Source organism: Mustela putorius, unplaced genomic scaffold, assembly GCF_011764305.1.
Source record: "Mustela putorius furo isolate JIRA1106 unplaced genomic scaffold, ASM1176430v1.1 tig00000480_pilon_pilon_pilon, whole genome shotgun sequence".
Lineage (NCBI taxonomy): Eukaryota > Metazoa > Chordata > Mammalia > Carnivora > Mustelidae > Mustela > Mustela putorius.
Window position 1 is genome coordinate 5,413,628 of NW_025421397.1, and position 17,166 is coordinate 5,430,793.

The window sequence follows — 17,166 nt, forward strand, 5'->3', positions numbered from 1 at the left end:
TGAGTTATAGGAACTTTCACTGTGGCATATTTAATATCCATGTTGGATTTAATAACTATGTAAAGAGTTTTGTACATGTGTATAGTTATAAATGCTTGAGCACCCTCCAGATGTTTAGCATGCTGATTGATGTCTTTTGCTAAGGTTGTGTCAGGGAATTATGGCCATAATATGAACACTCATTTGAAAGATTCTGAGGACTAAAATTACAGTTCAGGTTAATTAAATAGGATGAGAATAATTGAATTGATTTAGTCTTTAAAAAAATGTAATGTGATTATTAAGATTCTTTTAAAAAGTGATCTTTATTATGTCAGTGTCCTCTTCCTTATAAACTTGGTTATCTTAACCCTTAATTTAATTGACTTTCAAGTCAATTATTTATTATGACTGGCTAAACAAATCTTTTTTGTTAGCTCTTCCAGCCAGTTGCAAGGAACCTGATTCTTACATATATGCTAATACTTGTCATCGGACCCAGTATGTAGTAAGTGTTCAGTTAATTTTTAAAAATTTTTGAATAGTGGATAAATAAATTAATGAGTGCTGCATTTCAAAAACCATAATTTTTCAAGGATTTTTTTTCTAATATGTAAAGCCAAGTCATGATGTCTTAGAAAATTGATTCTTTACTTTCCTTCTTTCTCTTCTTTTCTTCCTGCTTCCTTTTTTTCTTCCTCTCCCTTTCTTCTTTGTTTTCTTTCTCTTTCTTTTTCTTTCTTTTCTTTTCTTTTCCTTTCCTTCTTTCTTTTCTTCCTTGCTTCCTTCTTTTTTCTTTCTTCCTCTATCTTTTCCTTTCCTTTCTCCTTCCTTTGTTACTTCATTTTTTTCTTCCCCCTTCCCTCCTTCTTTCTTACCAATAGTATAATAATAAAAAATAATAAATAAATACTAAATTTTAAGAATATAATCAAGCATTTTCTTCAGTCATTTCATATTATTTCAGGCATACTCTATTTTCTAAGTGCTGTATATTTTACTTGGAAAAGTAAATGAATTATGTTTAAACATGTTCCTCAGCAAAAGTGATTATTGTATACAGATTGATAAATATAGAAAAGTGGTATTTTAAATAATAGCTTGCAACAGTGTTTTCAGATCACAAAATAGTACTATAAGACTACCAAAGACTAAGAAAAAGTACTAAATATCACTACCTGACAAACTATATTAGTCATCATTTGCTAAATATGCTTTAATATTTTAATTCAGTTTCCTTTATAACAAAACTCAAAATTATGATATTATGATCTCTTTTGGATCATATAAATTACTGACCTTTAAATAGATAACTTTTAAGCTCTATAGTATTGCAGAGTAAAAGGGTAATACAAAATGGAATTTCAGAATACCAAAAAAATGAATTTTATATTACAGTTTTTGAATGGTTACAAATATTAATTAATGGAGAATATATACAGGGGAGCCTGAGTGGCTCAGTGGGTTAAGCCTCTGCCTTCAGCTCAGGTCATGATCTCAGGGGCTCGGTCATGATCTTAGGGTCCTGCAATAGAGCCCTGCATCAGGCTCTCTTCTCAGCAGGGAGCCTGCTTCCCCCTCTCTCTCTGCCTGCCTCTCTGCCTACTTGTGATCTCTGTCAAATAAATAAATAAAATCTTTTTAAAAAAGAATATATACATATAACAAATGTATATTATTTCTGTTATTTTGTTATATTAATTAAATTTAAAATTATATCAAGTTAGAAAATTGTGAAGCACCAATTTCTATAGAAATCATTTAATTATGTGCATCTGAAATTCCTACATTAGCCCTCACAGAAAGTTTTCTCTGTCCTGTTTGTGATGTGTAATTTCATACACTGTTTCCTTCCCTGAGGGAAATACTTGACTCAGTTCTTGGATAAAAATGATCTGTCACCATTGTTTGCTTTAAAGGGTTTTTTTCTTTTTCTTTCCTTCCTTCCTTCTTTCTTTTTTTTTTAAACACTGAATACTGAAAGAAAAATCAAGGCACTGGGGATTGCAGCCCAGCTGTTGTGGCATAAATCAATATTTAAAATGCACAACAGTGATTTTTCTTCCCTTGAAAGTGGGGGGGGGGCATGTGCTTAATTTCTTGTTTTATTAAATGTCCAACTTTGTCTAAGAAGAATCTCATATTTAGCTTTGGTTTCTATTTAAGTTTATTACTCAACTACAGGGTAACAGAACAGTAATAGAACTGCCCTTTAATATTTGATTTGTTATGAACACATATATGCTGAAGCTGTGAATTTCATGAATGGACAAGAACCACATTCCTGGTGGACTTGGGGACCTTGCTGCTTCTCCGACCCCCTTTTTCTTTCAGCAAAGGTGACTGGGTTCTATTTTAGTGGCTCATTAATGGAAAAGATGAAAATTTCTGAGTCGTCATAGTTAGAAGGCCATCACAATCCTCATCATTCTAAATATAGGTATAAAGCAAACACATCTTCCTCTCTTCAAACAGGAGATTTTTGCAGGACAGTCGTAGCCGTTGGATACATTTGTTCATTGCCTAAACTCTTCTATGCATTCAGTATCATGATTTATGCACTGGAAGGTTATACCTTAAAATTCTCTTTTATCATTTTATTCCACTGCTTGGTTTACACCGACAACAACTTTCATTCTAAGGCTACACACCAAATGCACTGATTTTGCAAAAGTCATCCCCTGTGCTCAGATGCCCATCTTCCAATTTCTACTGTATGCCTCTGGCCCCCAGGGTGAAGCACTGCCCGAGTGTATTAATGGCAGAATCACAATGTAAGTGTCAGAATGGTGGCATTATCACACTTTGACGCCAGCATCACTGTTTCTTCTGTGTCTCACTACAGGGAAACTAAGGCGAAAGGTTAAAGGATGCGGTTTATTAAATAATTCAAGCCATTAACCTGCAACCTGCAAACCGATGGCAGCCTATTAAGTTTACGCTGCCATGATTCATGTTTGGTGTTTACTAATGCTAAAACATAATGCCTGTTTGCTTTACTTTTATTGCTATACTGTAATGTAGTGAGGAAAGGGGATGAAAAAAGGTGACAGGACCTAGCAAGGGGACAATAAGAGCGGCAGACTCACTTGCATAAAGAAGATTGAAGCCTTCCCTCCCTCCCTCCATCTCTCCGTATAGGCCCCAGTGCACATCTGCGTCACTTGCAGGGGAGGAGGAGGCGCTGAGGCAGAGAGAAAATTGTACTGTGAGGACCTTGACAGCTTCACGGGCGGGCTTTTCCTTCTGCCTCCCTATATTTTCTGGAATATCTGTTCTTCTCTTTTATAAACTGACTATATAAAACCACCCCTTCTCGCCTTGCAGAAGGCATCTGACTTTCTCAAAGAAACAAGACAAGCTCTCAGAGCATCCTCGGAGAGGCCAGGGACAGGGGCGCAGGTGCACGGGAGAAGACTAAGGGGTGCGCTTCTTCGCGACTTGGGGCTCTTTCTCTCTCTGCGCTCTCCAGGCACTGAACTCTGAGCTGCAAGGACAGGAGAGCCGACCCTTCCCGACAGAGGCTGTGTCACCGGTGCATCCCAGGGAGGTGTATCCAGCTGCCGCCGCCTCCCGGGCTTCGGAGCGCGCAGACCTCCTATCTTCGCGCACCTCCATCACCCGGGTCGTCCCTCCCTGCCGTAACCACGGGGCACCCGCGCGCGGATCGAGGAATCTCTGCCCTCTGCGTTCGGCTCCTGCCTCTGTTCACGGCCGGTGGGCTCCCCACGCGCGGGTCCTTCCGGACCTGACCGCCGCTGAGCCGCGCGGCTGTGCGGTCCGCGCTCTGGTGGTTGCCTAGCAAGGCGCGCATCCCGCCTCGCAGCGTGTGCTCCGGGGGTGCAGAGGGAGCAGTCCTCCTCCTCCTCCTCCTTCCCGACCCCTGGCTCTGCTGGCCTCCCCCACCAGCTGGCCCGTCTACTACCGCGCCCGGCGAGATCTCTCTGCCTTCTTGCGTCAAGCATGTCAGGCTCTGGGCGGAAAGACTTCGATGTGAAGCACATCCTGCGACTCCGCTGGAAACTCTTCAGCCACCCGTCGCCGGCCCCCGGCGGCCCGGCGGGGGGCGGTTGCTTGCAACAGGACGGCAGCGGCAGCTTCGAGCACTGGGGACCCAGCCAGAGCCGCCTGCTCAAAAGCCAAGAGAAGAGCAGCGTGAGCACTTTCTGGAAGAAGCCTTCCTCTTCCTCCTCTTCTTCGTCGTCCTCCCCGTCCTCTTCCTCCTCTTCCTTTAACCCATTGAATGGCACCTTGCTGCCAGTGGCCACAAGGCTGCAGCAAGGGGCGCCCGGGCAAGGCACCCAACAGCCAGCCAGGACTCTCTTCTACGTGGAGTCTCTAGAGGAGGAGGAGGTGCCAGGCATGGACTTTCCTGGACCACACGATAAAGGGCTGGTCCTGCAAGAGCTCAAAGTGGAGCCGGCCAACTCAAGCCAGGCAACAGGTGAAGGATGTGGACACAGGTACAGTCAGTCCCCATGGGGCATCTAGCATCTCCCAATTTCCACTCGCCCCCCCCCCGCCCCCCGCGGTGTGCTTTGGTAGTTACTAAGCTTAAAATTTTTCAGTTTGAAAATTCTGATTGAGAGAAGACAGCTTGTTTTTTTATTACCCAAGTTGTAATCTCACTAGAAGTTTGCTAATTCATTTTTACTGGCTTATCCATCTATTTTTTTTTCTTTTTGCAAGTTTTCAGAGTTGTAATCACAAATTGAATATATATCCATTTGGGTAAATCTCTAAGTGGAGAGCTTCTCATACGTCTGAGATGAGGGTATTCTTCTGTCATCTTTTGTCATTATATCACATCGGTCTTCCAGTTATCTGATGCAAGGTGGAAACTTGCTTTCAACACCATCCAGAAGGATCTCCTGAATGGGCCTAGAAACTGACTTAGTGTGTTATTCAGAATCCCTGTGTCTTGAATCTATATTCCAGGACTGAGGAATTGGACAAATGAGGCCACTGGACAGCAATAGTTTCTCTTTTTTTCTTCCCTGATATAGAGTGTCGTTATTCTCTCTCCTAACTTCCCTTTTTTATCCTATTTCATGTTCACTTTTGCCTTGTTTGAAGTCTCAGAATTAAACTGTTGCTGAGCCCCTCTGCATGTTGGCTAAATGTGGGATTGTGTATCTTTAGGAACCAGGTGAACATTTGTATTTTGTGTATTTCTACCGTTACATTCTTTGAGTAGAGTTCTACTTTCAAGACTTACAGAAAACCTTCAGACACATAAAACTTCTGAGTTTTACATTTTTAGAGAATTGACTCATTATTCTGCACTAGATCATTACTACTTTTGGCAGATAGTGAGGATATGAAAAGATTTGCATTTAAATTCGTATGATATCAGAATACATTACTGAAGAAACATAGGAACCAGAGGAAAATGATAATGGATATGTTAATAGAATTCGGTTACCTCTCAATAACAAATTAGAAGCAGAAACAACTTTTTAAACTTCTGGTTGGTTGAATCAGCTTCTTATAAAGTTCATTAAGTCACAAAAGGAATGCAGAGAGCAAAATAATACTACAGGTGCTCTTTAATTATGTTGACAAATGTGAAGTGAAAGACATAAAAAATTGTCCTTAAAATATTCAATTATGTGGATTATATGGATTTGAATTTGAATTTAAGGAGCCTTGAACATAATCTAATATACGAAGACATTTCAAATAATGTAAAACTATTTTTTTTAGATTTTTATTTATTTATTTGACAGACAGAGGTCACAAGTAGGCAGAGAGGCAGGCAGATAGAGAGAGAGGAAGGGAAGCAGGCTCCCTGGTGAGCAGAGAGCCCGATGTGGGACTCGATCCCAGGACCCTGGGATCATGACCTGAGCCAAAGGCAGAGGCTTTAACCCACTGAGCGACCCAGGCGCCCCTAATGTAACTATTAAAGAAGGAGAAGTTTAGCTTAAAATTTTCAAGTATGATGAAGTTTTTTTCCATGTACAGCAGACCTAAATAAAAGTTTATCTATTATTCAATTAAGATATTTTACCAAAATGGTTACAACTTTAGGTACCATTAATACCATAAAGTAATTTTATTTATGTATTCATTATATATTATAGTTTTAGATCTTATTTCAATAAAATATGTTGACCTTTACCTCTTTTAATGTAGAAAATATAAAACCTCTTTTTTTCCAGTTTTCAGAAATAAGCACTTAGCAATTCAGCTTATACATTTAAAAGAAGTAAGTTTAAGTTAAATATATACTAATTACTGTATTGAAACTAAAATTTTTGTGACTCAAACAGTTCATAAAAATCATTTTTTTTCAATTTTGTGAAGTCTTCAAATCAGCTTACAATATGTAATCTGAAATATTAATGTTTGATAATTTTTAAAAATTTGTTTTATAGCAAATACATTTAAGTAAATGAGATATATTTGTCATGAGTAATTTCTGAAGATTTTCATGTGAGTTGAAGAATTTGAAAATGCTAATGCAATATTGCTTTGCTAAATTACAATAAATAAAAAAATAAAACTAATAACTAATAATAGCTCAATTAGGGACAAAACACCCATCAAATGTAACTTCTGACCCTCACTTTTGAATGTATACCAGTGATTTAATTTACAAAGAGTCATAAGTAAAAAGAATTCTGAAAATAAGAAAGTATCACCAAAACCATCTTTACTGTTTGAATGAGGGTGTCCGATGAGTTCTTACATATAAAATACTGAAAATCAGGTCTTATTTAATTTTAAAATTCTTATTAAGACTTAAATCCTTTAGATAAATTTAACGTTCTCAATGGACAAATCAGCACTGATAATGTGGATTTCATGAGTTCCTAAACCTTCATAAAGCATTGGTTCTATGCTCATGATGGATCAAAACCATGCTACTAAACTTGATAGTCACTATATATAGATATTACATATATATTATGATTATATATGTATAAATTTTAATATGTGGTAAGAATAAGGTTGACCTTTCAGAAGAGAAAGCATTTTCAAAGTTAAGTACTGAATGAAGAATATCATGTATAATAGTCAGTAGTGTGGATTTACTTTTGTGTCTATCACATCACATGCAGGGAATCTACATAGTGTTTATAATGATCAATGTGTGCATAAATTACATAAACCCTGCATGATAATTTTAATTACATGGGTCATTATTATATCACCCTACTGTGATGTCACATTTGATATTTAGCATTTTGTTTTATGAGTTCTGACTTATATGCAAAATTAATCTTCTTGTCTAAAATAAGAGTTGGCCCCTTTTCTCTTCATTTTCTGATCTTCTTTTTATTCATCTGGTCCCATGCTAGTTAGGAATATTGTTTTAGGCAAGTATAAGTGGCTTGGTTGGTTTTACTTATTGTTCAAAAGCTGCTGGAGGATGCTCAGGGAAAAATTACCCATAATCTTAGAAATTCTGGAAAGGTCAAACTCTAATGGAGTTTAAGCATAAAGATAGCAAGAAGACACTGGTAAACTAATTGACTGTCTAAACCCAGTCTTTATCTTATCCCACCCTACTAGGCATACGTAAACAGATCTCAGTATTCTAATACCTTGACCATTATACTGTTAAGAATTCTAACGTATAGTAATAGGCTCCTGACCCATGTTATTAAGTCATTTATTTTCTCTACTTAGTTCTGAACTTTTGTTGGAAAGTGTGTAATTTCCTAGCTATTCAGATTATCATGCATTTGTGGTGTGGATAATTTTAATCCAAAATTCTATAGGTAATGAACTAAGAACCAGAGAGAAATATTTATATATTCTTGCAGTTTGTAGTAAGGTAGGTGGAAGAGGAGATGCCATGTTCAACTGTTCATTTTTCTGGTTAGTTTTCTTAGTTTTCACACAATGCAGTCATCACATTCCAAGGTTTCAGTTGCTGTCCATAAACTGTATTTCTAAATTTGCATCTCAAAATCTGGACCGCCCCTCCTGCCCTCCCCTCCCTCAACCTCTGGTCTCACACACCTACCTCTCTGCTTGACACAATATACTGTGTGGATATTGCAGACACAATATAAATACAACATGTACAAAACTGAGCTCATAATCTCCTCCTCTCTCATGCTCAGTTTCCTTCTTTATCTCAGAGAATAGCTCTCCATGCATTAGGTTGTGCAAGCCAAAAATCCAGGATCATATTTGTTAACATCCTTTTCCCCATCATTTTCAATATTCCATCAAACCTTGATACTTTCATTTAAAAAATTTCCCTCCTCGGAGTGCCTGGTTGGTCCAGTGGATTAAGCGTCTAATGCTTGATTTTCGCTCAGGTCATGATCTCAGGATCCTGGGATTGAGCCCCGTGTTGGGCTCCAGGATCAGCAGGGAGTCTGTGGGGATTTTCTCTCTCTCCATCTCTGTCTGCCCCTCCCCACTCTGTCAGTCTCTTAAGTAAGTAAAATAAATCTTAAAAAAAAAAAAAGTTCCCTCCTCTTTCTGTCCAGTATCCCTCCATCTCTCCATTATCTGTACATAATTCTATGATATGTCCCCTTTCAACTGAACTTCTATCACTGCTATCTGCATCATTTTCCCTCATTAATTTGGCCACCTCTAATCCAGTCTCCATAGTGGAGTGAATGAAAATTATAGAATAAAAATATGAAATAGTTTACCACATCTCTGGATCTCCTTTTCTATTTTTCCTTAAAAAAGAAAAAAAAAAAAAGCATTTCCACCCCAGTCTGACCACAATCCGTATTGTGCACAGGTAGGTTCTGGTTGATTTGTCCTTTGTCTATTATCTAGGTCTTTCACTCACCAGCCTCCCCAACACCCTCTGTCTTCCAGACTCAGTGTCCTCCCTTAACATTTTCCTCTAGCTTTGGGCCTTACAAACTTATTTTGTACCCTTGTATAGTCTCCTTCCCTCAATGCACCCTTTTCTGAGTTCATTCTTATCTATCATTTAGATGTCTTAAGTAAGAGCTTTGTACCTTTCTCAAAGAGGCATTCATTAATCCCCAAGACAAATTAATTTAAAAATTTTTAAATTTATTACATCTGCTTATTTTAAGGTCTTAGAGTAAATGCTCTCTACTTTTTCTTCAATTTCTCCTTGTAACCATATATTAATATCTATGTTGTTTTTATTGTTTGTCTCTAGCAAAAATTGCCCAGGGGACAGAGTATATCTATTTTCCTCATCATTTTGTCCCTATAACAGAGCAATTAGTTACTCAATAAATACTGTTAAGTAAGTAAATATTTGTCAAAATCATAATGAGTGACATTGAATAAGAACTTCCTATTTGCCAAATAGCATGTTGAATATTTATACTGTACAACTTAGTATTCAGAACTGTCCTCTTATTCTGGCACAATTATATATCCCTTAGGTATAATGATTGCATAGATGAGAAGACTGAGATATAGACAGGTAATTAATTTTTCCAGAATCACAGGCTTCTTTTTTTTTTTTTAAGATTTTATTTATTTATTTGACAGAGATCACAAGTAGGCAGGGAGGCAGGCAGAGAGAGAGAAGGGGAAGCAGGCTCCCTGCTGAGCAGAGAGCCTGATGCAGGGCTTCATCCTAAGACCCTGTACTTCTACGCAGTACAGCTGCACTTTTGATCCTTCCTATCTAAATCCAGACATCATGTTCAAGGAGACTTTGCCAATTCTTCTTTCCCTCTGCTTAAACAAACAAACAGAGCAGAAGAAAAGAGGCTATAGCTAAGGTTATGCTGAAGCAGTTTTCTTATTCTCCTAGTTGTAATGAGGCTGTGTTTGAATATTTAAATAGACTTCTTAAAATAATAGTGATGGACAATGTCTGATAAGACTGAAAGTGGACTTTTTTAGCCTGTTAGAAGACACTGAATTTTTTCCTGAAGTATGGATCATTCCATGTATTTTACTTTACAATTAAATACTATGAGGAAATAACTTAGGGAAAACTAATTTAATTTTGGAATCTGAAAGAGAGCTTTATGACAGAAAATCTGCTTCTGGGGTGCCCGGGTGGCTCAGTCAGTAAAGCGTCTAACTCTTGATTTTAGCTTGGGCCATGATCTCATGCTTCCTGTGATTGAGGTCCATGTGAGACTCCATGCTCAGTGGGGAGTCTGCTTTAAGATTCTCTCTGCCTCCCTCCCTAGTCATGTATGTGTGTGCTCTCTCTCTCTCAAATAAATAAATAAATCTATAAAAAAAAAAGAAAGAAAGAAAAAAGAAAATCTGCTTCTGAAAATCAAAAAACTGATAAAGAAAGTTGTCACCAGAAGAAAGCATACATAAATCATTAAAATGTCATGGGCACTGGTGAGAAACTGAGCCATGTATTTGTTGGGAATGAAAAGGAATCAGCTTTGCCTCAGTCAAAAAGGAAAAGAAAATTTAAAAATGGTTAGAGACTATCTCTATGCTTCTGTGGAACACTAAAATAAAATCATGTTCATATTTTCCCTATCAACCCAGTTTTTAGTGGACAAGAGTATTGAATGATTTTACTCAATTTTATATCTTCTTGGCTTATTCATCTCAGGCTGAATATTATAGAGTCTACTACTTTTTAAACTGGAACTAGCAACAGATGATACCTTATTTGGCGAGAGTGTCTTTTACTTATTTTAGGATGGCTTTATTAGTATTATGAACTATTTTCTAAAGAAGCCCGCAATTTCCAGGTGCCCTCCCCTATAAGCTAGTTTGCTTCAGAAAACTAAGGAGATCATAAGGGAGAAAGAAATGAGACCATTTGCTTGGATTTATACGTACCCCAAAGTCCAGAGCCATCTAAGAGAAAGATGTGAATGTAAGTGCAGAATGAGACAAATGCAACTTTTAATAATAACAAACAAAAAATCCATGCTAATTGAAGAATGATTTTCTTCTTTTCATTAGTGAATTTCTACTGACTGCTTTGTAAACTACATTATTAACCTCTTTAAGGTACAAGTTTAAATAATCTAAAAATAACAAGATTTTTTAAAAATCTAAAAATAATCCCTGTCCAGTCAAATGAGCATGTGGTTTATATGGAATATAATATTGATCAGATATTTGTTATGTGGGTTATTTTTTTCTAAGGCTCAAAAGATAATTTGTGTATTTGGGGGATAACATGCTTCTGATAACTAATTAGATGATGGTGTTTCTAAGTCAAATTTCATTGTTTTTGACCAGGAACTCTTATGAAATTTACCAAAAACTGAGATCTGAAGTATATTTTAGAGTTTCAAGTTTCTGGACATGAAATGTGCAGCATTTTAAACAGAGTCTCTAAGTAACAAGACTCTACTGATTTTATTTTACCATCTAAAATAACTGCAGATATTTTTGTAGTAGTTGTAAAACAAATGCTCTAGAATTTACATACTAGTTTGGACCAAATAATAATTAATTACCTTTCCACATTTAAAGTATTATTACCTAAACTTTGAAGAAAATTTCTGATACAGACACATGAAATCTGAGCAGAATTAAAAAGATCTGAAGATTTTGTAAGTCAAGAATAGGAAAATAACAACAAAAAGCTGTTGCTGTATATGAGTTTGAGGCTGAGTACTTTGCTGACTTTTCTGGCCAGAATTTGAAAACAGATTGATGCTTATGAAAGCTTAACATAGTTTTTCATGACCAGAGAGCATGTGTGCTATAATTTAGGATCCCAAGAAAAATCTGTTTTGAACGCAAAGCCTACGAGGTAGATCATTTTGACGAAGATCATGTCACAGAAATGTTGCTTTTTGAAAATGATCTGAAAGTTTCCAATAATAATAAAGTAGAATCAGTTGATGTTATCTCTAAATCTGGCCTTTCCCATTAGTTTGGTGGCCTTAGTCTAATTTAGATAGCTGATTCTCATAGGAAATCTTCCAGTTTGAGAACTTATCATAATTGTTTGTGACACTGTGTCCTGGTAGGTTATCCAGGCACCTTTTTCCTTAGTGGTATTCATTGGTATTTGCTCATGTAAATCAACACTTTCTTTCTTGACTGAATTTTGGTGGAACACCTTAAATTATGATATCAGAGAATTGGGAAAGGAAGAATTCAACAATTTCATAGTTTTTCAAGAGATGAATGCCATAAACCTCTTTGTATCAACAATAAAGTATACAATTTGTTTTGTTTCTTTAGTAGATTCTAATATTACTAAAATATCTAAGATGTGTCTTTAGGTTAATATTTGAAGGTACCAGAGCTCCAGAGAAAATGGAAAAATAGCTTTTGGAAGGAAAAATATTTTTAAAATCTATTATTATTAAATTTATGAATACCAAACATCCTGAATTTCTAACTCTGAGATTCAACCATCAACTCTACTATTTTGAAAATAAATTTGGAGTTGTTTATGTCATTTGTAATAAAATTTCAAAACAATCCCCACTTTTTCAGTTATCTTACATTTGATATACTCATATGTAATTTTAGTAGAAAAGTTTGTACAAATTAATACCTAGATATTTGGCACTTGGTGATCCCCTGATGATTTAAGCAGTTATTTGTTTATTTTTAAATACACACTTATGGGGCGCCTAGGTGGCTCAGTGGATTAAATACACACTTATTTTTGTATTAAACACTTATTTGTGTATTTTTTTTTCTTAAAAGGCATAACATTTTTGTATTATAATTAGTTTATGATTCTGGTTTTGGATAGATCAGTAAACTGTTATTAGCTGGGAAATATGTCCCTATCATCTGTATATAATTTACAGACTGTGGAAAAGCAATTAAGACCAAAAAAAATCCTAGACCAAAAAATATTCTAATCATTTTATTAAAGTTATCATGAAAGAGCTGTAACACTTGCCTCTGGCTGAGACAGAATAACATGGACTGGACCTACCCTCTTACCTGAAACAGCAACAAAGAATGAAAGAAGGAAGGAAAAGAAAGAAGACAAATGAAGAAAGAAAGGGTAAAAAAGGGGGGGAAGGAAGGAAGAAGATATACAAAACATTTTTCAAGATGCTGGATATCAGGTACTGAAAGAGAGTGATTCTTGAGATGTGAAAAGCAACTGAAATGACCCTGTAATTGTTCCAGCTCACTGCCCTGAAAGAGATTCCAGTTACTGATATAGGCCAGGAGAAACCAGGAAAAATGGGATAACTACTCTGAATTGAAGAGATGGAGCTGTGTCCAAAGAGCCCAAGGCAGGGAGATCTCACAAGACAAGAAAACTCCAAAATCTGTGGAGGCTCCCATTGAGTATTCCGCAGATCAGTATTCAGTAGAATAATGACAGATATGTATTTATGAAAAAACCCAAGTCTTGGGAAAGAACTATACCAGAATTAGAGGGAATAACACCTGTTCCTAACAATCAGAATGGCATGATTCATGGAATTAGATAAAGTATTTGGAGGATTATTACACTAGTAATAGGAAATGACTAGCCCTAGAATAAACAGTGTCATGGTTTCACTTAACAAATCTTAACAGCAAGATCCAAAATTATCAAACTGTTTTCAAATAATGTCAACTGAACCTTGGAACAAAGTTGAAGAATAATTCAAGTATTCAGAAGCATTTCACACAAAACAAGGTAAATTTTGCAATGTCTGACATCCAACTGAAGATAACTAGTCAACAAAAAAGTAGGAAACCGTGGACCATAATGAGGAGCAAAATCAATCAAAACTGACTCAAAACTGTAGCAGAAAAGGTATTTAATGCAGTTAAACCATATTCTGTATATTCATGTAGTTAAATAGGGTCATGATAGACAGGAAGAGATCAGTGTCAAACTGTTAGACCAAAACAAAGTATAATGCCTGAGATAAATAAATAAATAAATAAATATATATATATATATGTATAAATTAATGACAGAGCACAGACTGCAGAAAGACAGGGCACTAGCTGGTGCAAGGAATGGAAACCACCAGAAGTTATAACTACATGGGTAAAGAACTAAGATTAAGATTATTTTTTAATTATTTAAATCTGGAACATTTGAAAGATATATGATGGTGAAACAAACAAATAAAACTACTATAATGAAAGTACAGTACTACAAGATTATTATACTGGTGTGAAATGGTATATCATTTGAAGGTGGTCTCAGAAGTATATTATAAATCCCAAAGCAACAACCAAAATAACAAAACAATGATAAGCAGCTAATAATCCAACAAAGAAAATAAAGTGTTCTCATAAAAATTATTTAATTAATCCAATAAAAAGAGGAAATGAGAACAAAGATGGGACCAATAGAAAACACACAGCACAATTATACAGCATGATTATAGTGTTCAACCTAACTGTATCAGTAATTACATTAAAAGGAATCGCTCTATGCATCCCTACTTAAAAGGCAGAGATTATCAGGTTGTATAAAAAGCCATATCTAAGTTTATTCTGCTAGCAAGAAATACACTTTTAAAATAAACACAGATATTTGTTAAAAGGAAAAGAGTAGAAAAGATATAGCATGCTAAAACTAATCAAAAGGAAGCTGACATGAATATATTCATAATAGATAAAATATAACCTGGAACAAAGAATATAAGAAATGGGGCACCTGTGTGGCTCAGTGGGTTAACCCACTGCCTTCATTTTAAGTCATGGTCTCAGGGTCCTGGGATCGAGCCCCACATCAGGCTCTCTGCTCAACAAGGAGCCTGCTTCCTCCTCTCCCTCTCTGCCTGCCTCTCTGCCTACTTGTGATCTCGCTCTATCAAATAAATAAATAAAATCTTTAAAAAAAAAAGAAAAAATTTATGGAATCTACAAAGCAGATAATGTTTTTTTTTAAGGAAGCAGGATATAGAATGAGCATACAAAAATCAATGATATTTCTATACAATATCAAAGAAGAATGGAAACTTAAAATATAAAAATAATAAATTTCATATTAACATCAATAAAGTCTGAAATACTTAATAATAAATACGACCAAAAGCTTCTGAAAGACTCATACACTAGAAACAATAAAACTACTCTGATAGAACTCAAAGACCTAAATAATGGACAGATATACTATATTCATGGATTTGAAAAAGTTACTATTATTTTAGATATCAATTCTTTCCCAGTTCATCTATAGATTATACACATCCTCTGAGAAAATCTCTGCATTATTTTGGTTCAAAGTGAGGGACTTATTCTAAAATCCTCTGAAAATTTAAAGGCTATAGAATAAACAAAACAACTTTGAGAAGAATGAACAAATTTGAAGACTAACACTTCCTGGTTTCCAGACTTGTATGAAACTACAATAATTAAGACAATGTGGTATCAAGATAACATCACATAAGTAGATTAATGGGGAATATATAAATAATTCTGGTAATAGCCTTATTATGAAATACATTATGCTATTAAAAAAATAAACAACCAATCCTCAAACACCATGGTTAAATGAGAAAATATTATGAGCCAAAAAGCTCACTGTGTGGTGTATTTTGTCCTTAAATTTATCTATTATAAGCAAGATAAACTTATTCATTTATTGATAATTCATACTTTGAATAGAAATTTGATTCTAACTTGCTTTGAATCATTTATTGGAGTCAAATACCTCTTGAGTTTGATATATGGCCTAAGAAGTTATCCACTAACACCTTGCAGAAATTAATAATAAAATATTCACACTGAATTTTTTGCTGCCTTCCTCATGGCAGCAGATGAGAAAGAAAAGAAGGCTAAATAGTTTTAGAGTAAGTATTTCTGCAAAGAAAGTTCAGAAGGTCTTGCCATATGACCACCAAGGGACTTTTTCTTGAGGCAACAGAAGCATCTCCTTTGACAGAACTTGAGGAGCCATAATACTGCCCATGAGCTTTACCTTGATACAGAAAAGAATAAGCTATGTCCTCTTTTCTGACTCCTCTTTGTTTTTAACCAGATGACTTGAAAGTACCATAAACTATTTTTCCACAGAGAAAAAAGGGGCTTCTTTTTCACTCCTTTTGTTGTCCTAATAGATATAAAATTTTTACATGTAATTATTCTCCCTAACAATAGATGGTGACTTTTAAATAGAATTCTTACCAAATACTTTTTCAATTGTAAAATTAAATTTGTATTAGAGCCTTTCAAAGACACAATTTAAAAATATTTTCTGAATGGAATTTTTTTTCTTTCCCCAGATTGATACACCTGTTTGAAATCTTGACTAGTTAAAGATGCCTTTTATCTGTTCTCAGTCTTAGGTTCTGTCTTTGCCTCATACAAAATTTTTTCTAAGTATGGTAAATATTTTAATATTTCTTCTTCAATAGACTCCAGAAAAATCTTTTGTTTTTATAATATCACAACTGAAAATATGCATGGTCTATAAATATTGATAATTTTGCATACATGTGTTACTATAAGTTAATATTGTTTGCCATCAAATATATCAGCCTCCACAGTTGCATACTACAATAGAAAGAAGACTGGATTTGGCATTAGAAAACCTTAGTTTCAGAGTCAACTCTGCCTGTTTAGGAAAATGTCACCATGGCCACTTAAATTGCTTTTATCTTATTTTGCCATTAGAATATGACAGGAAAGGGCAAGAAATACATCATATGTAAAGTCCTCTAGCCTTGCCACCATAAAAGAAAATAGTGAATCTTTACCTATAGTTGATTCAGCTTGACTCCTAGTATAGCAGCATGAATTAGGCTGCACTTTAACGACTTAAGATATGAAGTAAGCTCTATTTTGAACACTCAAGGTATATTCTAAGCCAGATGTACCCCAAGGAAAACACTAAATGTTCCTTCACTTAACAAAAAACATTTTAAATCAGTTATTCATTTCCAGACAATACGCCAGCTTTCTGAGATATGAAGAAGCATAGAAAACTCTCTTTTTTTCAGAGTTAAAAAAAAAAAAACTAGTAATAAACATAAACAGATGAGTAATTTAGAGATTTAACTTGTGCTATACTAAATATATATTAAAAGGACTTTTTAAAATACAGAAAAGGAGAGTTTCAAAAAGCTCTTAATAAAATTCAGACCAGCATCAACATGTGCAATTGCTAATTAGAAGGACAACTAGCAAGTGAATAAGCATGGCTATTCACTATTCACTTAACGTAAAACATTAAGGGATCTGACTGGGGCGACAGATCATAGTCAGACAACAAGGGGCTTTCAACATCATGTTAAAAACTTTGGATTTTGTGTATGGTGACTGTGGATGAATCCAGCTGATGAGATTCAAACTTCAGAAAATTTCCCTGTTACAGTATGTGAAATGGTCTAGAGAAAAGATGGGGAAAGATGG

The 17,166-nt window shown here is 35.4% G+C and overlaps 1 protein-coding gene across 1 annotated transcript in view; it reads left to right on the forward strand.

The window, feature by feature from the left end:
* The first annotated feature begins 3,175 nt into the window (after positions 1-3,175).
* Positions 3,176-17,166, forward strand: part of KLHL1 (kelch like family member 1) — a 393,181-nt gene continuing 379,190 nt past the window's right edge. Inside the window, exon 1 of the mRNA XM_045080638.1 lies at positions 3,176-4,442. Within this exon, the coding sequence (XP_044936573.1) occupies positions 3,943-4,442 (500 nt within the window). The 5' untranslated portion in view covers positions 3,176-3,942. The remainder of the gene's footprint in view (positions 4,443-17,166) is intronic.